Here is a 25088-nt window from a genome sequence, read left to right on the forward strand (position 1 = left end):
TCTTCAGTGAGGCTTTCTGATTCTCAATAAGGACCATCTGTCATTAGGTAAGAAAACTGAGGTGACTGGGAAAACCTCATTTGGGAAGCATTCCTATCAAGGTATCTCAACAAAGATTTTGCTTAATCAGACATTCACTGTCTCTGCTTTTCTGGGTTTTGAGGTCTTGCTTGTTCCTATATTCAAAGAACCAAAGCACTCAGCAAATGTCTCTAAACTCACTCTTCAGTGGAAGGGAAGCCATACATGTTGTATGAGAGCATGCATTCATGTGTACATGTATGTTTTGCTAGGCATTAGATGCCTTCATGCATGCATGCTTGGCAGCCTGGCATTCTCTTTTTGTTGTGCTCTGCCATCCTTAGACACACTGTGATGTGCCATAGAGCATCTCCAAAAGTTCTGGGAAGTTTTGTCAAATAGGACTGAAGGATCTCTCTGCCTCTCTGTCTCTCTCTGCATAGATTAGCATAAGTGCTTCTCTATCTGTAAAGTTAGCTTTGCCCTTGAAACATGCTTATGCAGAGAAGGAGCCTAGAGCTTCTCCACCGTGTATTCCCCCTCCTCACTATGGAATAACTTCTTGGATTCACTATGATAATATTCAGAGACAAACTTGTACCAACAGACATTCCCAGGGGAAATCCTCTGCGGTATTGATTTATTTTAATTCCCACTAAGTGATGTCTCTCTCAGAAGATGATCTCTTACAGGATCCCATATGAAATCTCTTCTGTAAACGAATTGCTAATTGCTGTTAGCCTTGGTGTGCTCATTCTAAGAGTTCAACAGTAGTCCTTGGGCATTGAACTATAGTTCCTGTGTAACTGAGGGCCCTGGGAAACACTTCAGACCTACAGTCACAAGAGTAGGTTCTGGTGATCCCAGCTACTCAGAGTCTGAATCAAGATTGTGAGATTGAGGCCAGTCTGTTCTATTAGGAGGCCTTGTCTCCAGATAAAAGTATTTACAAGATATAACAATGGTACAGTGTCTGTATCTTAAAACAAGCTTCCCCTACTGGAGAAGTGACTCAGTGGCTAAGACCACTGACTGCTTTTGCAGAGGACTAAGTCTGGTTCCCAAACACCCCCCTGGAGGCTCACAATCAATAACTCCAGTTGCTGGGAATCCGATGCTTTCTTCTAACCTCTAAGAAGGGTATCTAGCATGCATGTGGGTGGTGTCTCTACATAAATGCAAGCAAACACTCATGTATGTAAAAAGGATTTTAGAATTTGAAACAAGCTCCTTGTTTTCAAATGAGCTTGTGAACTGCTGGTCTTAACGTCTACCACCTTCAGTAAGGTGTTACCTTTAGTATTTCAGCAAGGCAAGCAGAGACTCAATCTCAGATTTTCTTACAGCATCATGATTCTGAGGTATATCCTGCCTTGATCCTTTGCTGATTTCATTGCTGTTTGTGTTCTGTTTCCACTAAACTCAGCTTCTCCAGGGTCTCACTATATAGACCAGTCTGACCTTAATTTTTTTTTAAAGATTTATTTTATTTATTTTATGTGTATGAGTACACTTGTAGTGGTACAGGTGGCCATGAGCCATCATGTGTGTGGCTGCTGGGAATTGGACTCAGGACCTCTGACCGCCCGTTCATTCCGGCGTAATTCATTGTAGCTATCTTCAGATGCACCAGAAGAGGGCGTCCAATCTCATTATGGGTGGTTGTGAGCCACCATGTGGTTGCTGGCATCCGAACTCTGGACCTTCGGAAGAGCAGTCAGGGCTCTTATCCGCTGAGCCATCTCGCCAGCCCCAGACTGACCTTAATTTACAGAGATCTGCCTGCGTTTACCTCCCAAACTCAGGGATTAAAGTCTCTCTGTCCTTTTCTTTTAGATTTTAGAAGACATGCTTTTATTTCCATTGTATCTTCAGCTATTTATATACACTTCTGGTGTAGCTTGGTAGGATTAGAGCTGGTAAAGACTAGAACTGTTCTTAACTGCATTGCCACCCAGTCCAGCCTGGTCATGGAGCTGCCCTAGGTTCAACGAGGTAGGAGGCCATGATAGAGCAGAGCAGTTCCCATCACGGCCCACACTCAGCCTTCTGAGTGCCTGGGCTTCACCTCCAGTCTTTTTTCAGTTGTTGAGGTTCTCCAGGTCTTTCGCTTAATTGTCTGTACTTCTTCAAGGCTTTGATTCCTCGGGCTGAGTCATTTTCAGTTCTGTCCTATTTCTAGGAGGGAAGATCCTTTCAGTATTCTCCCTCGATGCTTTCTGAGGCTCCTTCTAATTCTAAGAATTGGCAGAGCAGGAAGAATGGGCCCAGGCTCCTGTTTTCTGTCCCCTTTCTCTGTCCACTAGAGAACCCCTAAGCTGGAGTTGAGCTCTCAGTAACTGCCTTTTACTGTTTGATTCCCTTTCACTAGAGCAAGTAAAGACTTTTGTTAATTTCTGTTTTGTTTTAAGTTAGGCTTTTAGAGACTGCTGAGCTGAAGTTTTGCTGAATTCCCAAAACACTAAACTGCCTGTGTTCCCGCTCAGCTTTCATTTTCTAATTGGAACAAGGCACAATATTGTAACAGAAAACTGCAATTAATTTTCTAAAATAGTGGCAACTTGCACATTATAATAACTTTGGTTGTAACCAAGTGAAAGCACAATAACAAAATTACTAATGAAGCCAGAAATAGTCATATACCAAATCACTCCTTCAGTTTGTGTCATATAAGCCCTGTGATACTCAGGGAAAGCGTAAAAACTCTGGGCTAGGGCGGGGGCTCACGGACAAGGGATTTACTAGGCATTCTCAGCTAGAAAGGGAGAATAAAAAGAAGGATTAGTATCCTCCAAATGGGAGTTTTGACATGTCATGTTCTTTCCCCAAGGCATGTTCTTTTCCCCAACAGATACAAATCATAGGCAGACAAAAGGGTTAGAGCTGAAGAGTGCTCAGTTTAGAGTAGTAGAGTGCTTTTCTAGCCTGGCAAGACTAGTTTCTATCCCCAGCACCACAAGGAGAAAGAAATTGAAACAATTCTCAGTACATTTGAGGCTCTAGGAACTTGAAGCTCAGCGCTTCTGGCCCACATACCACCCCACTTTCTCTTTTTCTGTACAAGTAATGGACAAGAATACCATCATTTGACTTGGTTGGGCAATATCAGCCTATTTATTGAATATGATGTCTTTATGCAGTAAAGCTGTATTTAAAGGCTCAGTATTGCCCTAGTTAGCCATGTGGAAGATGTATTAGAATGTCTGTTTGGTTTTCATGTGTTTGTGATGTTAGAGATTGAATCCAGAGCTCAGAGCCTGCATATACAAAGTCAGAAATTTACCTCTGAGCTACACCCACGGCTCTCTTCCCTTCTTTGTTTTATGAGTTCAGCTGTTCAAGTGAGCTCTCATCTGGTTTACTTCTATGGTTCCTCCTATTAACTAACTTTTAGATATTTCCAAGTACCTGAGAAATTGATGGGTATTCCATATCCTAAGCTTTCTGGGTCATGTTAACCATCATCCTAGTGTTATAAGGACTAGAACTGAGCCAGGAATGATGCACACCTGAGCCTAGCACTTGAGAACTGGAGGTAGGGTTCGTTCAAGATTGGGCTCAACAGGTAAAAGGCAACTGCCACTAAGCCTGACCTGAATTTTAATCCCTTAAACACACATAGTAAAAGGAGAAAACTAGCTCCCAAAAGGTGTCCTCAGATGTCCACATGCATATTATGTGTCAGTCACACACACACACAGCAAAATATTCCATACACACAAAATGAAAATAAATAAATCTTATAAGAAAAAAAAGACAAGCCTAGACTATTGAAACTCTGACTCACAAAGCACAACAATAATTCACAAAAGAAGATTAATTGGAAAGACGTGATATGCAGAGTGCTCATCTTTCTGTAATTTCCATTGTAGCTTAGATCCTGGATCTGGGTGTGTGCCTGAAGCCATTAGTCCTGGCCAGCATTTATATGACTTCTCATACATGGGCTCCTCTGGACCATCCTACTTTTATTTTAATGTGTCTATCCTGCTCCAGACCCCCGCCTTGTGGTACAATCCTGCACATCTCTGTACATCTGAATTTTAAAACTTTAATTTTCAAAGGTGATGAAGATTTTCCAAACTCTGGTTTGGTGAAGAAACTCAGAAGGTCCAAGGGTCTGAACTATTTCTTAATCTTGGGGAAGCAGATTTGGCTTTGAGTGGGAAGTAAATACTGAAATTACAGACACTTTATTTTTATATATTGGAAGGGTACCATTTCTTCAAGGGAAGATTGAGACAGAAGCAAGACAGCTTTGTTGTCAAAAATGATTTACTCCTTCCCAAGATTCTACCTTCATTAATTTCCTTAAAGCTTCCTGTCAGTTGATTAAAAGCTGTTTCTGATGCAATTATCTTAAAGTTGACTTCTGTGATGTAGCACAAAGCGTCTATCCTCAAAACGTTCCTCTCTTCGGAACATTGCAGAAAAGTGGGAGGGGCAAGTTAAAAGTCAGAGGTGTCTCTGATGTGATTTGTCAGAGAAGGGGAGAACAAGATACAAAATTAAAAATACCATTAGAACTGCCATCAGAGCCATTTGTTCAGGAGAATTTTTCCATGACAGTCACACAGCTCGGATGTTTCCCTCATACATAGACACCCCGTGGTGTCTCTTTTAGGAGAATGGAGTCATGTCTTCTCAAAAGAAAATTGTGCTGTGTGCCTCCTGTAGGTATTAAACTGAACTTTTATTAACTCTTAGGACCCAGGGAGCTCTGAGTTAAGAGTTTATGAGACTGGGCATGTAGTTCAGCAGCAGAGTACTTGTCTAGCATTTGAATAGCCCTAGTGAATCGCCACTAGTGAAAGGGAAAGTAGAGTATGTTTCCTCTACCACCTGTAGCAAGGCTAGAGAGCCGTTCAAAACATGTCCCTAAGACCAAGATCTAAGAAAACAAAAAATAAGTTAAGAAAATATAAATTCACATTGGACCTGCATTTATAAATAAGAAGAGCAGAATTATTCTGTGAGACTGGAGAGTGGCTGTTGCATCTGGATTGGAGAAATCTAAGGCTAAGGATATTATTAGCCTTGGTGTTGAATGTAGTAAGAACAAAGTCAAGGTTTCAGTATGCATTCAGGAATGTGAGACAGGGTCTTTCGTTATGTCTAATTAATGTTTCACATCACTTCCCTCCACTCTTTGAATCCTCCACTCTTTGAATTAAATTCAGGACATCTCAGAATTTTGCTTCTGTCAAGGTCCAGGTACTAGGCTGAGTCTAGGAATAGAGCAGTGACCAGAGACCTCTTGTGCATCTCAGTTAATAATTTGTTGCTTTTGTTTTGTTTTGATTAGTTGGTTGGTTTTGGGGGCGATGGTTGAGACCATCTTGCTAGGAAGCCTAGGCTGGCCTTGAACTCATGATCCAGCATATCGGGCCAACCCCTGCTTCTGGATTGGTCTTATCACTTCCACCTCCAAAATCTTTATTGTGTATGGCACCCAGGAGGCATGAGTTGTTAGTTCCATGAATGTGAGTTTCATTGGTTCTGTATATTATGTGCTTCCAAGTCCCTACATGTGCATAACCTGTTTACTGCCATCAGTGTACACAGTAAACCATAATTGAACAAAGGCACTAATGAGGAGCTTCCTTTTGAAAACAGGGAGTCTCTTATTCATTTTTTGTGATTCTTCTATTCTTGTGTTGACCAAATAAAAAGAGGAAAATTAGTGGGCTGGAGAGATGGCTCAGCAGTTAAGAACACTGACTGCTCTTCCAGAGGTCCTGAGTTCAAATCCCAGCAACCACATAGTAGCTCACAACCATCTGTAATGGGGATCCTGTGCCCTCTTGTGGTGTGTCTGAAAACAACAATAGTGTACTCACATATATGAAATAAATAAATCTTTAAAAAAGAGGAAAAAAGGAAAGATAATGAAAAAAAAGAGGAAAATTAACTAACTTGGTATTCTCATCATTGTTTTTTAATAAATACTTCATTAGTCTCTTTTCTTGAAACAGTCTTTCTCTGTAGCTCAGTAGATCATGAATTTATGATCTTTCTGCCTCATCTCCATAGTGCTAGGATTGATGACAAGTATATGCCACCATACAAGGTTTCAAATAACTACTTTAAAAAAAGATAAACTTTGAGGCTAGAAAGATGACTCCGTGGTTAAGAGTCCATACTTCTATTGCTTGAGGTATGGGGGAGCACTGAAAATATAATTCAGCAGGTAAGACCCCTTGTTGCTCTTCAGGAGGACCTGAGTTCAGTTCCAAGAACCCATGTCAGGTGGCACATAGCTAGCTGTAATTTTAGCTCCAAGGGACTCAAATCCTCTTCTGGCATCTGTGAAGTGTGTGTGTGTGTGTGTGTGTGTGTGTGTGTGTGTGTGTGTGTGTGTGTGTTTGTTGTATCCAGCCTTGCATAGAGTCCCCAGGTTTTCATAATTCTCCTCCAGTGTCCTAGAATTAAGTAGTGTACCTCATGGGAAGTCACTTTTGTCCTGGGGTCATGGAGGTTGGCAGACTGCTAGCTTGACTTTTCACATCCCCTGATGAATGTCAGGAAACTTGAACAATCTTAAAGAAACCTTTCTTTGAACTATATTCATTGACCCTTAGCTAAGACAAAGCTGTCTCCTACCTACACTGATGCCCTATCTGTGCAGATGGACTTGATCCCGTCCCCACTGCAGTCCCCACTGAGTCTCTCAGCCAACCTGGTCTCTGGTTTAGATAGAATAATGGCTGAAATCACACATGGTTTCAGAGTAGCTGGAGCTATCAAACATCTGTCAATGTTGGGGAAATTATTGCCCAGTTAATTTTCTCATCTCCAGCTCCTAGGCTCTAGAATCCCAGATGTGCTCAGTCATGCCAGGCCAGGAGTTTCTTAGAACATCAAGCATAGTTAAGACTCAAGCCAAAGCCAATTCTGTATAGGTAAAAGCTCAATCAGCCTTAGGACCATAGCAGAACCATTCTGGAAGAGTGCCAACAGCTACTGGACACATTTCTCAATGCCATATCTGAAAAGTTACTGATACCAGGATTCTGTCTGTGTGGCAATAACATGGAATGTGCATGTATTGTAGAGACTATTGGTGAAGGCCCTTCTAGTCGATATGCAAGACTCATACACCCATATTCTCAAATCCAAGACTGCTTGGTTTGAGCAGACTATAGAGGAGGCCCTTCGTTTGATTTTTACCTCTTTGGAGTAGGGCATTGAGGTAGGGTCATACCATGTAGCCTAAGCTGACCTCAAACTGAGGTCCTCTTACCCAGCCTCAAAAGCTGAAGTGGAAGGATCATTTGAACACAAACGTTGAAGAACAGTTTGGGCAAGCATGCCACCCCAGTTTATGTCATTACTTTTTTTATCAAGGGGGGGTGTCTCTTTTTAAATTTTTTTAAGTGTTCATAAAATATATTTTAAGCATATTATTTTCCGTCCCCCTTTCTAGCCCCTTATTAGAATAATCAGGAAAATAATTATCATCCAAGTGTGGTGGAGCACACCTTTAATCCCAGCACTCTGGAAGCAGAGGCATGTGGATCTCTGAGTTCAAGACCAGCCTAGTCTATAAAGCAAGTTTCAGGACAGCCAGAGCTATCTGCAGAGAGGCCCTATCTGGAAAACAAACAAACAAAAAGAATTAGATATGGCTAAGGTAGAAGGAACATTTGAACACAGCTTGGGCAAGCCCCTGTTACCAAACCAAGAGAGAGAGCTTTCTGAACTACCCTGCCTCTGTCATCTCTAGAAGCAAGTAAAGTTAGTCCTTACTGTATAGTTTAAAAATCAGGTGGGCGAGAACAAAAGTAGAGCTATGTGAGAAGAGACAGAGGAAATGAGTCTCAGTTCCAGTCCTTTCACAGACCCTTTCTAAAGATCCTAGATGAATGTCCCTGGCAACAAGATCAACCAACAGGATCAGCAGCTCCCCTTTATAAGCTTGTGCCATGCCAGACAATTTTTATGTCCCTCAATGCTTAAGTTTCCCTAGTTATTTGAATGTAAGTGTGTTGTTGTTTCTAGAGGGGACTAGTTGATCCTGTATCCCCCCATTCCCCTGCCATTTTCAGTACTCAGCATGTAACCCAGGGTTTTGTCATGCTAGGCAAGTATTGAGCATTGTATCTCACTTTTTTTTTTTGTTTTTTGTTTTGTTTTTTGAGACAGGGTTTCTCTGTGTAGCCCTGGCTGTCCTAGAACTCACTCTATAGACCAGGTTGGCCCCGAACTCAGAAATCTGCCTGCCTTTGCCTCCCAAATGCTGGGATTAAAGGCATGCGCCATCACGGCCCAGCAATATGGGAGATTTTTAGGCTGAGATCAAGACAAGTTGTTATGTAGTCACATCAGGGTTCAAAGTTAGGTCCAAGTAAATGTCCCTGTCTTTACATTTCTCTCCTCCATGCCTCAGTCTCTGACCAATGATTCTTTTGAAATAATTCTCAGGTCAGAGACTTTGTAGCTGGATTTCCCTTCAGCCCAAACTCTACATGCAGCCAGGTGACCCTCAGGACATAGTAGTTTGGGAAGATACAGAAGTCACTGAAAGGGATAGTTCTGCCTTTGAAGAAGGAGATCCATGTAATGGTGGTTTATATAAGCCACAAGGCACTCACAAGTAGAAGATTCCCCTGTGCTCTGCTCCCCACATCTGAATACACCTTTTGGGTTTCCTTAACAATAGCAGTTTTAACAGTGCTTTTAATTAGATGAATTAAGAATGTTCTCTGATGTTGTCACCCCCTCTCGCCCCCCTATCACCTCCAATTCCCTATTACTGTGAGAGATCTGGGTTTCCATAGTAACAATACTACCAGCCCAGGTTGCCTTTCACTGGTTATGCTGGTCAAAGTTATGGCCAGTGCATTCCAGTGTGGGTGAGGCCTTTAAGATCCTAATGTCAGAGGGATGAGGTGAGGAGTTGAAAGGCTAAGAATGTTTGGTTGGTTTGTTTGGTTTTTTTTGGTTGTTTTTTTTTTTTTTTTTTTTTTTTTTTTTTTTTTTTTTGGTTTTCCCAGACAGGGTTTCTCTGTGTAGCCCTGGCTATCCTGGAACTCACTCTGTAGACCAGGCTGGCCTCAGAAATCCACTGCCTCTGCCTCCCAAGTGCTGGGATTAAAGGCTGTGCCACCACCGCCCAGCAAGAGGCGGTATGCTCCTAAAAGAGATCTTGCTGTCTGGAAAGTGAAAGGGCTCCCACTCGTCTTTCCCCAGAGTCTCAAATATGAGTTGTAAGCCACCCATTTGTAAGCCATCCATTCCAGCCTAGAGTTTCCTCCCTTCCCTGTGGTTAATTGATCTTTGCATTTTATTATTTTTGATAACAAGTTGTTTCTCCTCCCATTCTCTTCTCTGTCTCCTATCCAGAGAGTTTTCAATGTCCTTTACCCCATGCCTGCTGACCAACGGAGACATGTCAGCATCAACTCTGCCCGTTGGCTACCTGAGCCAGGGCTTGGTTTGGCCTATGGCACCAACAAAGGAGACCTGGTGATCTGCCGACCAGAGTGAGTTGCTCAAGGGAGGGTGCAGTGGGAGGGAAGCGGGTATGGACATTATCTGATCAGAGGACTAAACAAAATAGTACTTACTTGTAGGCCTGGCCAGACAGGTAGGTCCTTTTACACAATCAAAAACCTGCTAGAGATGTATTGGAGAAAGTACATGAAAAAGATGAGCAGAAGGATGAAATGCAAAATGAGCCTGGGTTACAGAACAAGACCCTATCTCAAAAAGGAGAGGGGACTTAAAAAAAAAAAAAAGGAATCCTCTGTTTTATGTTGTTCCCTGCACTGCAGCTTCCCAGGCTGCTTAAAGAACCTTCTTCTCTCAAGGTGAAGTTAGCTTTTCAGTCCAATAATGTCAAAACAACTGTTTTAGTTGTTGGGTGTAGTCTGGTACCCTTATGATCCCACCTGCTTTAGAAGATGAAGCAGGAGGATCGTGAGTTCAAGTCCAGCATGTGTTATATAATGAGCTCCAATTTCAGAGTAACAGAGAGCTAAGAGTGTGGATCAGTGATAGAGTCTAGGATATGTAAGTTCTTAGGTTCAATATCTGGTACTGCCAAAACAAAAAAAAGGAAAACCAGGATCTTAAATCTAGACAGTGTTCTATTTTCCTTTGTGGTCTCTTATCTGTTTTCCTAGTGATAGTAAAGTCCCCTCAGGCAAAAGAGTGGATGTCAAAGGTTCTTTTTAAAAACTTTTTCTAGAAAAATTCAACAAGTGGTCTAATGTTTATATAAATGCAGTAGACATTAACTTAAGAAATAAAATTGAAGCTGTTACACACTTTTTTTTTTTTTTTTGGTTTTGGTTTTGGTTTTGATTTTGGTTTTTCTGAGACAGGGTTTCTCTGTGTAGCCCTGGCTGTCCTGGAACTCACTCTGTAGACCAGGCTGGCCTCGAACTCAGAAATCCACCAGCCGGGTTTCTGTGAGTTCAAGGTTTCTGTGAGTTCAAGGCCAAGCTGATCTGACCGTGACTTCTAGGACGACAGCCAGGACTGTTGAGCAGAGAAACCCTGTTGTCTCAAAGAACCTAAATAAACAAGTAAATAAAACTGGGAACAGTCCCACCCCCCACCAAAAAAAATCTGGGGACTTAAAGAGATGGTTTAGCAGTTGAGAGCACTGTTTCTCTTGCAAGAGACCCAGGTTAGGTTCTCAGTACTTGTGTGATGGTTCACAACCATTTGTAACTCTAGTTTCTGGGAATTTGACTCCCTCTTCTGATCTCTATATGTGTACCAGGATGTACATGTATATACATACATGCAGACAAATACACATAAATAAGATTTATTTTATCTTTTCAATATCATGAAATTATAACATATAATTATATAATATATAATTATATTATATAATAAAATATGCTTTAAAAACATACAGCCAGGCAGTGGTGGTCTACGCCTTTAATCCCAGCACTTGGGAGGCAGAGGCAGGTGGATTTCTGAGTTCCAGGCCAGCCTGGTCTACAGAGTGAGTTCCAGGACAGCCAGAGTTACACAGAAACTCTGTCTCACGGAAAACAAAAAAAAAACAAAAAAACATACATATAAGATAAATAAATCAAACTAATTGGTCAGGCTACTGATCTCCAACAGACTATCTCTTGTCCTGCTTTTTTTTACTAGAAGCTGTAGCTCATAATAGTGGAAGCAGACTGAAAACCTCAATGTGAAGTCACTGTGATTATTCTCTGCCTTTGAAGTAAGGAAGAAAAGGGGAGCAGGAGCACATCTGACCTAATGACACCATTTTCAGTTCCCTGGCTTTTTGAAGGATAGAGGTCTCTTCAGCCACATACTCAAGATCCTGGAATCAGCCTGATTTATTATCAGTTTCTAGGCCCAGCCAGGTGGAGAGTGTGAAGCTCTGCTTTACTGCAGAGCAGGCTGATTGCTGTGTGGGGCACTGCAGGGTTCCAGCTGACTAAATGCCACTTCTGTCTCCAGGCTGCCCTAATACTGCTCTTTACTCGGTGCAGTCTTCTAGAGTGTTGTTGTGACTGGTCATGCAAGGCTTTTGGCCTTTGGGAGTGCCCACGTTGTCTTTATTTCTATTTATTTTTTTCCAGACAAGATCTTATGTATTCCAGTCTAGCCTCAGAATTTATATCACCAAGGAAGATCATGAACTTCTGACCCTCTTTGCCTCCACCTTCCAGGTGCTAAGATTATAGCCATGTGACATCACACCCAGTTTATGTTATACTAGGGCTTTGTACATTAATTTGCTAGGCAACCATTCTTCAACTAATCTACATCCTCAACTTCCATACTGCCTTTGTGCTTTGGTGGGGCCTCAATGTGTGTGTGCGAGGGGGCTTTGTTTGTTTGTTTGCTTGCTTCCTTGCTTTTCCTGTTTTGGATCAGTTCTTATGGCCTGGTAGGTATCTGGTGATTGACCTTATCACCTCTTAGCTGGGTTCACAGTGGCATTAGGGAGAGAAAACCTGGTTCGTTATAGCTAGCAGTGCCTTGATTCCCATCTTAGATATTTGGATACTCTCCCCAAAAGAGGCTGCTGTGAAGTCTGACCCAGTGAAGTTGCTCTTGTAGAAGAGAAAGGGCCTTGTTCTGGCTGCTACTTGCTCCTAAGTGTCTGTGTCCAGGAATGCTCTCTTACTACTTCCTTGTGTCTTTCCATGACAAAGCCTACATCTCTGAGCTACTTTTAGCACAGATGCTGGACCTATCACTTCTTGCCCTTTCTCTGTGGTGTCTCTGGTCCAGAGTCTGTGTGGGTTCTCAAATACTTCTTTTCCTCAAACCACATGAAGCTGGCTGGCTATCTTATTTCTTCTTCTTAGGAATTCCTAAGATAAATCTAGTAGATATCTTTTCCAAAATTGGTATAGAATTCTGGACTGTAATTTTATTCATATCAACATCATAGTTATAGGTATTTCTTTTCCTGTTTTTCAGAGACCCGTTTTTTCCACAGTCTGGTTTTATCCTTGATTCCCACCACTCACCTTTGTCCCTAGCAAAGTACTCTAGTCCTCTCCCTTCCAAAGTGATTCCCCTCCAGAGGCACTCTCTAACCCAGTTTGTAGTCACCCCTCCTCCTAGATGTCATGCCTCAAACCATAGCCCACGTATTTGGTGTGAGTCACAGACTCCTCATCCAAACATGAAGGTGGCTTTGGCCTCTATTTTCTCTCTTCTCCCATATGTTGTCCTCAGCATCCCAGAGTCTCAGTGCTTAAACCATCTTGGGCTTCTAGGAGCTCAAGCCTCTTCCTAAATAAAATGGGCACTAGACCATGGCACAGTCCTGTCCCAGGCCAAGTGGGGGTAATTTACCCACCAGTTATGGTTCTGCTATTTATTCTGATTGCTTTGGATCCTGTAGTGGTAAGACAGGAAGTTTAGGGTCTTGTAAACATGAGACTTTGTCTTAAGTTCTACAAAGTTACCCCAAGATCTCAGTATATAGCCAAGGCTGGCTGACCTTGCCACACATTGTAGCCTAAATTCCCTCCAACTCCCTATCACAGGCACTTTCCACTATGCAGGACTATGCTCAGCCGTCTTTATATCTTTTATTTTTACTTCAACAAATCAATGTTACAATTGGGTCTCTTTTTTTTAATTTTTTTTATTTTTTGGTTTTTTTGGTTTTTTGAGCCAGGGTTTCTCTGTGTAGCCCTGGCTGTCCTGGAACTCACTCTGTAGACCAGACCAGGCTCGCCTTGAACTCAGAAATCTGCCTGCCTCTGCCTCCCAAGTGCTGGGATTAAAGGCGTTCACCACCACTGCCTGACAATTGGCCCTCTTAATTTTCCAATTCAGATCTCTTTCCTACAACTGATATTTAAGCCTTTTCTCATCAAAAATCCCTGTAAAGCTATATCTGGTGGTGCATGCCTAATAATCCCATCACCCAAGTGGCTGAAGCAAGAGGATTGTCTTGAGTTTGAACATGGGTTGGATAGCAAGACTCTATCTCAAAAAATGAAACATAAAATAAGGCCTTTGAGATAGCTCAGACAGTGAAGGGCCTGTGTCTCAAGTCTGATGACCTGAGTTTAGTCTCCAGGACTCTCATGGTAGGAAAGAATCGACTCTTTTTTCGCTTTTCTTTTTTTCTTTTTTCTTTTTTTAAAGAAAGTAACATATTCTCTCCTGCATAAAAATACACCACAGGAACACACCCATGCTTTTATAATTCCCTAAGACCTCTAGGTCCTATTTAGGTGAACTGGGTGTCTGATGCATTGGAAAATAGGAGGATAAGCCAGTGTTGACATCTGTGATTGATAGTCCTCTTGCCTAAACTAAGAACAAATAGAGAGCTAGGAGTTTAGAGTGCCAGTCTGTTTCATAGGCAGCTGCTTAAGGTTTGCTGCCTGTCCCTGTGTGACGCAGTTCTCTGGCACACCCATTCCCAAGGGCACAGAATCTAGCCCACCAGCTGGGCCAAGATTGCAGCCCTCCCCCAAAACAGGTGGTTGTCTGCCTTTGTCCAGGCACAGGCAGCTGCACTGCATTTGTGCTCTCAATGCTGCTCTTGATTCTCTTCCATTGTCTCAGCCTCAGTACTCTTGCCAAGCACAAAGACTGGGAACAAGCTTCTTGGGTATCTCTTGGTGATTGTAAAGTCCTACTTGCCAATAGACAAAGGCTTTAAAGAATACCCCATCTCACTCTAGGAAAGAACTCTTAGGACTAGTGAAAGACTGTCCCTTGAGGGCCTGTATCAGGTTATCACACCATGATGGCAGATAAGCTCAGTGATCCCCTTTCCCCTTCCTGGTATTGAGCTGTACCTCACTTCTTCCAAGCTACTGTGCCTCTGGCTGATTGCCAGCCTAGCCACCATCACTGACCCTCACAGTGGGTCTATGGACCAGACCACTGGCTTTGTGGATTTTCCCTGTATATCAGGGTGAGGGGAGATGTTACTAGACCACTGCTTCTAGAATCAGCTCAGAAGGCAGAGATAGTCAGAAGAGAAGCAACCTGAGTGTGGAATGCCTGGAACCTTGGCTAAGGATGGCACTACTTAATAAAGCCTCAGTTCTGTCAGAGGGAGCTACCAGTGTGAATAGTAATTATAATCAAGCATTATTAATGAAGGCATATTTTGGAATGAAAAAGGGAGCCAGAACTTCCACAGAGACTCTCCTTCAGGCTAGCCAGGAGAGCCAGGTGCCAGGTCTTTCCCTCACCATAGAGATGGTGCAAATGAATGCCAACCTTCCTGGAGCAGTCATCAGAGACATACCTGAGACTGTCAGATGAAGAGTGTTCTTAGGAAGCTGGGAAGTTCCGAGCCACAAATCATGTGAACAGAACATTGGAATCACTGAAAAAGCAAGGCTACCTTTTCCTTCTATTCAAAGAGCCCTGGAGGGCCCCAGCAGTGAGACTGGATTGAGCCATACCCCAGAACACAGCTTAGAGAGGCTGCTGAAGAGAACTGGGTGCTGTGTAGAAGTCCATTTGAAACACTGCCCCTTATAGACCTTCCCAGTCTTTATCCCTTTGTATGTTTGTCCAGCTCCCAAGAAGTACCTAGAACAAACAGTGACTCATTCATCCTTACCAAGTCCCAAGAAAGAAAGAGCTGGCTGAAAGTCATTCTTTTAACTAAAACACAGAATCAGTAACATTTAGTCACCAGAAAAGGTCTCATCAGCTCTGATCCTTTAGTACAGTACCCAGATAAGAAATCAAGTCCAAAATGTGCCTTGCCATTGTCAGGCTCACTGGCCACAAAAACAGAGCAGTGAGGCAGGGCTCAAACTCAAGACCCTCCACCCTTACCCTCCCAGATTCTAGGAGTACAGGTATGTACTTGTAATTTCACACCTAGCTGTGATGTCTTCGGTAAGTAGTCCAGTCCCCAGCTCTTAAGGGGTGGTACATGCAGCCTGATTGGAGTATTTTTGTGGGAGTCCATGGCTTCTAGTGTCATGCTGATGGTCCTAGAACAGACTGGTTCCTGGTTACGCAGTACATGGTTTGTTGTAGGTTTGGTGTGAACAGTTTGTTGTCACTAACTAACCCTGAGTAACAGGAATTACAGAGGAGGGATTTGGCAAAGGCCCACATGGTATTGCAATGTGTCAATAAATCTTGACAAGTTTGTACATCAAAGGCTTCTTGGCAGCTGGCTTCACATAGACATAATGTAGCCAGGATTTGCTCACCAAAAACTGCTATTTTGAGAGGATCTGCTGTTTCTCTCTGGACATTTGCCTTTTCCTAATGCAAGGCTACCTCTCTTCTTTGTTCTCCAGTAGTCTTTAGACCCCACAGAAATATAACTCTTTGTAGAAATGAGACTGTACTCTATAGAGGGGTCCAATTAAAGGTCTAGGCTGGGCGGTGGTGGCTCATGCCTTTAATCCCAGCACTTGGGAGGCAGAGGCAAGTGGATCTCTGAGTTCGAGGCCAGCCTGGTCTACAGAGTGAGTTCCAGGACAGCAAGAGCTATACAGAGAAACCCTGTCTCGAAAAAAAAAAAAAAAGAATTAAAAAAAAACTGGGCAGGCGGTGGTTTAATCCCAGCACTTGGGAGGCAGAGGCAGGCAGATTTCTGAGTTTGAGGCCAGCCTGGTCTACAAAGTGAGTTCCAGGACAGCCAGGGCTACACAGAGAAACCCTGCCTCAAAAAAAAACACAAAACAAAAACAAAAGTCCAGTGAACATGAAATATATAAGCTGGCATTCCCTCAGGTGAAGCCTCTATCCAGAATGACATGCTCTGTGCAGCTAGATCTGGGGTCTCCCCAATTCTGCTGCCTTCTGCACAAGGCAGCCCAACCTTCCACTGTAGTCCTTGCTCATCCATGCCTGTGCTGACTCATCATAACTTCTCCCCAAACCCACCTTCTTCTAGCTGACTTCCATCTCTTGTTCCCTGGGGATGTTCTGTTGTCAAAGGAGAGTGACACTGCCCCCAGGTTACAAACTGACATACCAGAGTATATCATAATCCATTTAGGCTGCCTTAGCAAAACACACAGACCTGGTGCCTTAAACCACAGATGATGATCTTCTTACAGTTCTGGAGGTTGAAATAACAACCATCAGAGGTTTCCTGAGAGGGCTGACTTTCTTGTTTATAGGTGTCTACCATCTCACCATGCCATTACTGTGTCTCTAAGAGAGTGTCCTCTCTCCCTCTTCTTGTTAGACCATAGTCCTATCAGGTTAGGGCCTGTCCTGATGGCCTCCTTTAACCATGTTTACCTTCTAAACACTGGTGTAGGAGTTTAGAATAGGAAGTTGGAAGAACAGAGCTCTTCAGGAACTTGATTTCCTATCTTGTTTAGGAGAACTGTGCAGTGTTTGGATATCATTTAGGCTGTCTACGAGAGCTAATTAATGAACTTTAAAAACTTGTTTGGTTGGTTAGATATATCAGTGGGTGAAAGTACAACTCCCACACATTATCCTCATGTGACACACACACTACACTAAGTAAATATTTAGTAATATTTAATAAATACAAAATGCCTATTTTAGGAGAGGTTGGAAAGATGGCTCAATAGTTAAGAGCACTTACTGTTCTTTTTATTTTAATTGGATTTTTTATTTTTTAAATTTATTTATTTGATTGGTTGGTTTTTTGAAACAGTTTCTCTATGTAATCCTAGCTATCCTAGAACTCACTGTATAAACCACGCTAGCCTTCAACTTAGAGATCCATCTGGCTCTGCCTCCTGAGTGCTGGGATTTGCATGTATTGCTACTGCCCAGCTGAAAAAAAAAATGTTTATACAATATATTCTGATCATATGTTTCCACCAACTCTTCCCAGACCCTCCCCATTCACCCCACTCCATGCCCTTTGTTTTTCTGTCTTAAAAACAAAAACAAAACAAAGCAGGAAACACAAACACACAAAACCATATAAATAAAAACTAGAATGTACAAACAAAAAACTAGTGGCCAAACAAAGCAATGCTAGACAAAGGTCTACAAAATTATCACTGAGCTTGTTTTGTGTTGGCCAACTGCTCCTGGGCCTGGGACCTTGCCTTGAAACTTCATTGGAGAAAATTAACTTTTTCTTTGAAAACAGCTATCATTGTAGGTGGCTTCTTGGCCAGAAGTGGTAACCATGTCTACTTTCCCCTCTCAGCACTGGGAGCTCATCTAGCTTAAAGCTGTCCAGGCCCTGTACATGTTACCACAGTGTCTGAATTTGTATGTGCATCAGTACTATTATAGCTGGGGAATAATGTTTCCTTAGAGTCATCCACCACCTCTAGCTCTTACAATCTCTTCTCCACCTCCTCTGCATAGCTCTCTGATCCCTGAGGGGAGGGGTTTGATGAAGACATCCCATTTAGGAGTAAGTGTTCCAAAGTCTCTTACTCTCCGCACATCTTCTAGTTGTGGGTTTGTTGATTATCATCTACTGCATACAGCTGCTCTGATGATGGCAGAGTGAAGCATTGGTCTGTGAATAGAGCAGAATGTCATTAGGATCATTTTAGTATTGTTCTTTAAACAGACAATAGTGTTGGTTTTCCTCTAGGCCAATTGACTATCAATCTCAGGTGGGTTTTGGCCACCCAGCAGTATAAGACATGGGTTCCATTTCATGGGGTTACTGAGAGGTTGGCTACTTCCACAACATGTAAACCACGATTACACCAGTATGTCTCTTTGGGTTCACTTGCTGGTCTTTCAGAGAACCCAGGTTCAATTCCTAGTACTCCCCTGGCAGCTGATAACAAGTAACTTTAGTTCTGGGGGATCCAACACTCTTGTTTGGTTTCTACAGGCCCCAAGCATGCCTGTGGTGCACACGTATATGTTGAAGCACTCACACATACATATAAAATAAAAAGAAATCTTTAAAAACCAACCCTCTTTCCCACTTCTTGTTCCTACACTTCACAGCTGTCACTAGCACCCTGTTCTCAACCACAGTGTCTGTTACAAGACAATACTTCATCAGAAAAGGACCTTTAATTTTCTCTTTATTTATTTTGTGATACAGAGTTTCATATAGCCTAAACTAGCCTGGAATTCTCGATCCTTCTACCTTTATCTCTCAAGTTGCTAGCAGTATAGTTATTTACCATTCTGCCTGGTTAGGGAGGAATCTTCCAAAGCAAGATAGTCTGTGTCTGTATTAGTAAAGATTTAACCTGGGGCCTGATGCATGCTAAACAGGCACTTTGCTAGTACTGAATCCCCAGAAGCAGTTGTGTTTAGGGATTTACATTGTCATCTAGAACTGTAGCTTTTGGTGACAAGTCAGTATAGAAAACTAAGTGATCACTGCTTCTCTCTGGCATGGAGAAAGCTGCCAGATAAGCCTTGGCAGCCCCGGGAATGAAGCAGGTAGAACACTGCAGACAGTTCACCTCAGCTGAGCCTGGCCAAGGAGGCTCTCTGTCCACAAAGGAAAGTGGCACAGCCATTTATCTCCAGGTACATAAGATTGTTGAGGTGCAGCCGGGCGGTGGTGGCACACGCCTTTAATCCGAGCACTTGGGAGGCAGAGGCAGGCAGATTTCTGAGTTGGAGGCTAGCCTGGTCTACAGAGTGAGTTCCAGGACAGCCAGGGCTATACAGAGAAACCCTGTCTCAAAAAACAAAACAAAACAAAAGATTGTTGAGGTGCCTCTGTTCTTCCTCATGGCCCCTTGGCAATCAGAGAGGACTCAGGGGCACAAGTGTCTGCTTTTTGAGGACTAAGTTAGCCCTTCTGGCAGCTGTCCATGGCACATGTTTCTCCAGTAAGTCCCCCTCTAGCCTCTTGTTCACTGTCTGTACCATTGTATTTCTAAAAGATACTTGGAACCTGCTGCATATCTGACATTGGTGTTTTTAATTGCCTCTTGGTGCCAAGGAGAAGCCTACTGAAGGCATTTGGGATATTCAAAATGTATGAGATGCTCCAATACTGAGCACCCTACTGAGGGAGCTTTCTGGACCTTCTCCTTTCTGAATGGACCACCCCATCACAGCCCCCAAATCCAGGACTTGTCAAGAATTCCTAACCACCTCTTTGATACCTTTCACCTTTTCTCATCTTTCCCAATGGATCATCAGGGCCTTAAACTCTGGCATCGAGTACTACTGGGACCAGCTAAATGAAACGGTCTTCACTGTCCACTCAAGTAGCAGGAGCAGCGAGCGGCCTGGGTAAGCTAAAGTCGGAAACACTGTGTTTGAGTGTCTCTGGATCTTTGCTCAACCATAGCAGCCTTTCATTGATCTGTTACATGTCTTAGGCTTTTACAATGTGTAGTCAAAGGAAAACAGAGGCTAAAGAGATTGCTTAGTGGTTAGTAGTACATCATGCTTTTACAGAGGACCTGAATTTGGTTCCCAGCCCTACATCAGGCTTACAAACACCTGCAACTCCAAGTCCAGAGATACCTGATGCCTCTGGTCTCTGTGGACACATTCTATCTGCATTCTCATTCTCGTACCCATACATAGATATGTACGTCACGTTATTGCAAAAGAAGACAGAACCCTTACTCTTGGAGTCTTATTGTAGATAGAACACATGCCTTCTCTGATTCTGGCCATGGTATCTGGACACACTTGGAGTGAAAATAAAGGGCCCTGGAGAAAAATGCTGCCCTGTGAAATCTGCTCATTTGCCCACAAAGATTTGAGAAGTGGTATATTGCTTTCAGATGTCTAGGGCCGCAAGGACCAAACTGCTAATGGCTATAGCCCATGGGCCACTGAAAATAGAAATCTGACACTAATCATCTGTTTTCACTTAATCCACTAATGAAACCCGGGACATTGTAAAAACAAAATACTGGTTCAATGGGAGACCTAAGGCAGGTCCTGCTTCCTGTAGGGATTGCAGAGTACAGCTAGAACAATCATCCCAGAAGAAGCTAAAAATGAGGATTTGATGAGTCTCAGAAGTCTGGGATTCAGCTTTCCTGCCTGCCCTGGGCTCAAAAGTCTGTGTCTGAGAAATACCCAAAAAAGGTTGAGCATTAGCCTGGCGCCTGGGCTTTTTTTTGTGGGTAGCTGTGCTCTCAACTTACAAGGCTCTCTTTTCATGGCTACCATAAAGAAGTACTTGTAGTATCATGGCTCTCCTTTCTTAGGCTGCAGGCCTGGAATTGGTATGGAATCCAAGACTTCTGTAAAGGACCCACCCCAAGCCTTTCCTGACTTCTTGTTATTTTCACTTAGAACCAGCAGAGCCACATGGCGGACAGACAGAGACATGGGCTTGATGAATGCAATTGGACTGCAACCTCGGAACCCAACCACCTCTGTGACATCTCAGGGCACCCAGACTCTGGCCCTCCAGTTGCAGAATGCTGAAACACAGACTGAGAGGGAGGAAGAGGAACCAGGGGCAGCATCCACAGGTCCTGGTGAAGGTAGGAGCCAGGGACATCTGACTAAAAATCATCTGTCCTCTCAGGGAGAATTAGACCTATGCTTATGGAGGACCAAAGCTGTTTACCAAAGAGCATTTGTGGAAAGTGAGATTCCATAGGGAATGCTCCTTCCAGAGCCAGGCAAGGTCCCTGGCTTGGCATATTGGTACTGCTGCAAGTGAAATTCTTGGTGCTCCTCTGGTAGCAGTGTTTTGATGTTGTAGATGCAGCTGGGCATACCAGCAGTCCTTCCTCTCACCTACTTCAGGTATGTCACTGCCAGCATCAGCCTGGGCTTTCTGTTGGCCTCACACATTTAAGAACCAATTAGCACTTCCCAGTGGTAGGGCTCAAGCCACTTTGTAACCCATCAGCAGCTGCATTAGGCAGGCTGTTCTCACTCTCCTTACCTCCTACCTCTAGCCCCCTTGCTGCTCCTAGTTCCAACAAGGTAGCATCTAAACAGACTTTCTAGGTCTGGTCAAGCTGTTTGCTTGAAAGACCATGGAAGGAGAAGCCCTGATGTACATCAGGCCAAGAGTAACAAATCTGCTGATACTGACTGCCTCCAGGGAATGGCTTTCTACACTGCAGCTCTCCATGAGGCACTTTCCTTCTCTCTGCCATGAACTGAAATGGTCAGAGTTAAATCCCTTTTCTCATTTGCAGCCTAGCCCATCTCTCACATCTGAAGCCTGGGGCTCTTTATGGAGTAGAAACCCCTTGCTGGGGACATGAGCAGCTGGCAGTATTAACTGAGCCAGCCAGCTGCAGCTTTGAGCCTAAGCAAGGAGGAGGAGGAGGAAGAAGAGGAGGAGAGACAGATGAAGTCTCATTCAGCCATCTCCAGGCCCATTTTTGCAAGGATTTATGGACTCTGAGCCACTCTGGAATCTCTGAAGCTCATTCCCAGAAGCTTAGGTCCTAAGTGCTCAAGGACCCACTGCTTCTCTAGCAGAGCCAGAAAATACTCTGAGCTGGGGCAGGGGTCTCTAAGAAGACCTGATGAGGCAAGTGTTGTGAAGGTTTACCCACAGGGAAGAGATTCTAAGAATGAGCCTCCATGCTTCCCCTTAGAGCTTGGAGTTGAATGATGCTAAACAGCTAGCAGCTAGGTAGCTGACACCTTCAGTGTGATGGGGATCTTGGGAGGGACAAGGAGGGGCCAGGGCTTATCTGTGAGGTCAGGGAAGCTTTCCAGAGAAAGTGGACCTATGCCGAGTCCTTGACAGAATATGTTGGCAGGAGCATTTCAGCATGTGCAGGAGCCCTGAGTTGGGTGTTTTGTTTGAGGAAAGCCTGGCACACCTTGAGAACTGAGGCTAGTAATATGCATAGAGTTGCTTGTAGAATTCCCAGGTGGAGGGAGACTTCTGTCCCAAAGGTAAAATACATCGGTGGCTCTGTGAGCAGGATTTGCTGCTGAAGAGATATGTACCTCCTAGTGTCTGACCTCCCATAAGAATCATCTGTCTTTGTCTTGCTGATTTTGGACTACAGCCTATATATTCTTGTTTGGGGTTTGAAGACTAGGGTGAGTAGAAGGGTAGAAGTGGTCTTTTTCATGTTTTAGGGCTAGAACCTTATTTCTTGTCCCTCCCCATCTCTGGCTTCCTTAAAGCAGAAGGAAGTTGCTGGTCCAGAAGCCCAGCAGGAGTCCTGGCACAACCCAAAGCTTCTGTCCTCAGCCCTGCAAACTTCTCTGAGAGCTCTGGACCCTGAGCCAGCTTTCCCACAAATAGAGCCCATTTCAAAAACTAGACAGACAGGGAAGGTGAGCTGCAAGAGGAAATGAGGAATTGGTTGCTAAGTGCCTTTCTGGAGCTCTGACTCCAGATAGCAGTTGTCAGTGTTCTCCTTGCCTACACTTTCTCATCCAGAGGCAGGCACAATAGCTCCTCACTCTTAATAGACTGAACTGGTGGCCAGGTTTCTAGGAACATGCATAGGAGAAGCCTAGTTGAAGTTAGCCCTTCTGGGCTTGGCTGTATACTACCCCACCCCACCCCACACACCCACACGTACCACGGCCTGGATTTGTTAGTTTGAGAACTAGATCTGGTTGTAGTAATTACTGTCCTGTAGCCAACCATTCCTTACATTATATAAACCCAACAGAATCTGTCTGCTTCTTGTTTTCTTTTTCTAAAAATCTGAGAGTCTGGGAGTGTAGCTCAGTGGTAGAGCACATGTGTGAGGTCCTGTTCAATTGCTTGCACACCCACCTCTCCAAACAACTAAAAGCCATTCAGCTATTTCTAACACTTTTTGAGAAACTTTCCACAAGGGCATTTGTTTTTATGCCAGGCTTTAGTCAGGAAGTTGGAGCACCTCTGGGACCTACCACAAGCTGCCCTACTCTCTGTCCAGGAGGCATCTCAGAAAGTGGTGGCGCATGCCTTTAATCCCAGCACTTGGGAGGCAGAGACAGCCGGATTTCTGAGTTCGAGGCCAACCTGGTCTACAGAGTGAGTTCCAGGACAGCCAGGGCTACACAGAAAAACCCTGTCTCGAAAAACCAAAAAAAAAAAAAAAAAAAAGGAAGGAAGAGAGAAGCTTCGTGGCTCTTCCTCTCAGCCTTGGGCCTTTTTCTGTTGTGCTGAAGACAGAAGTTAAAACAGCACTCACAGTTCAGGCCCCAGGCTAGGGTACATGTGTGCGCTTTCTCCTCCCCCCACTCCACAAGTAATGGGAGGTACACAGTCTTAGTTCCCTTTCTTCTCCTTGGCTGTATACCACTCCCAGAATTAAATGCAGCCGAAGGGCATTATGGGAGGTTGCTGATCCCACCTGTCTTCTGCATTCAGAACTTGCCAAGGAAACAATCTGCCAACAGCATTAAACCAGACTCCTGTTTTTGAAACTCTAAAAGAAATACTTAAGCTCCCTGGGAAGAGGCAGCAGAGTTACCCGCTATAGTCACCATTGCTCAGATCCATATCCATTGGGTCTTTCTTTCCTCTTGAGAATATACCAGCTGACTTAGCCTCAGCTTAGCATTCCAGGAGAGAAACACAGCTTAGGATCTGGGCCGGAGGCTGTTTATACTCAGCCCCAGAAGCTGTTACACGCACATCTCTCAATGTCCCATCCATTATTTTTCAGCATGCACTTTGTCTCACATTGTATGAAGCATCATGGACTGACAGGTTTTAGAAAAGGAATCACATGAATTATATAATGAAAGTATGCCTCATCCCCCAAAGGCCAAGTCCATAAAGGAAGCAGACATAGAGAGATTTCTCCTGAAGCAGAATAAGAACCAGTTTTCAAAGTTGCCTTGAGTCTGGAGCTACTGTATGAAGCATAGGAGCCACTTTTTAGTCATCCATATATGTATTTGGCAAATAGACATTTCATCCTAGACCATGTGCTAACACTGCCCAGAGATGAATAAGATCTCCAGGAAGATCCAGGAGCAAGAGATGTAGTCACTAGTCACTGAGTCAGAGAAAAGGTATTGGCATTATCAGAGCTCCAACTGTTAGAACCTCTACTCTTGACTGACCACTGAACCTGAGCGTGTATAGTATTTCAATATGCATAGTCAGGGAGCAGAGCTGAGTCAGCTTTAGAAAAGACTGTGTGTGCATTGATTTGAATAGGTTAAGAAAATGACGAGGGTCTAGTCAGATAGTCCTCAACTGTCAGAGTTTTGAGAGCTCTGGAGTTGTTGAGCTTCAAGCAAGTTGTAGACTTAACCAGAGCTCAGTTAACTAAGAATTAGAGTTAAAAGCAGTCAGATCTCTGAATTCAAGGTCAACATGTTCTACAGATCATCTCAAAACAGCCAGAGCTACACAGAAAAACCTTGTCTTACTTGGGGTGAAAAAGAACTAGACCCATAGACAACAACCGGGAAATAGGATAGAGAGTCAGTTAGAAAATAGCCAAATGTGGGGAGTGGGGGAGTCATGGACAGGCAGCAGTAAAGGACAGAGTCTTATACTTGAGTGCTGCTCACAAGGCACTCTGGGGCTGGACTTTGGTAGCTTTTCTCTCCCTGGAAACAACCACTGGGAAGTTCTGGGAGTTGATCAGACACAATTGACATGATGGGTTCAATACCCATAGGCCCCAGGCCAGCCCACTAAAGATCCCCAAGGAACAGGAAAAGTCCCGAGAGAGCTCTTGGGAAGCCGTGGAGATTGCCTGAACCATAGAAAGGACCCCAGGGGCAGCTCATGGATAGAGACTTCTGACACTGAGGTTAGTGTGGTCTTGCCCTGTCCTATTGTTTGAAAG

At 43.7% G+C, this 25088-nt stretch overlaps 1 protein-coding gene across 7 annotated transcripts in view; it reads left to right on the plus strand.

Moving 5' to 3' along the window:
- The window catches only part of Ambra1 (autophagy and beclin 1 regulator 1), a 190533-nt gene that overhangs the window by 162539 nt on the left and 2906 nt on the right, over positions 1-25088 (plus strand). For all 7 annotated transcript variants that reach the window (XM_031371037.1, XM_031371043.1, XM_031371044.1 and 4 more), the window contains 3 exons: positions 9367-9506; positions 19534-19626; positions 20650-20843. In XM_031371037.1, coding sequence (XP_031226897.1) covers positions 9367-9506; positions 19534-19626; positions 20650-20843 — 427 coding nt within the window. The remainder of the gene's footprint in view (positions 1-9366; positions 9507-19533; positions 19627-20649; positions 20844-25088) is intronic.

Source organism: Mastomys coucha, unplaced genomic scaffold, assembly GCF_008632895.1.
Source record: "Mastomys coucha isolate ucsf_1 unplaced genomic scaffold, UCSF_Mcou_1 pScaffold15, whole genome shotgun sequence".
NCBI lineage: Eukaryota > Metazoa > Chordata > Mammalia > Rodentia > Muridae > Mastomys > Mastomys coucha.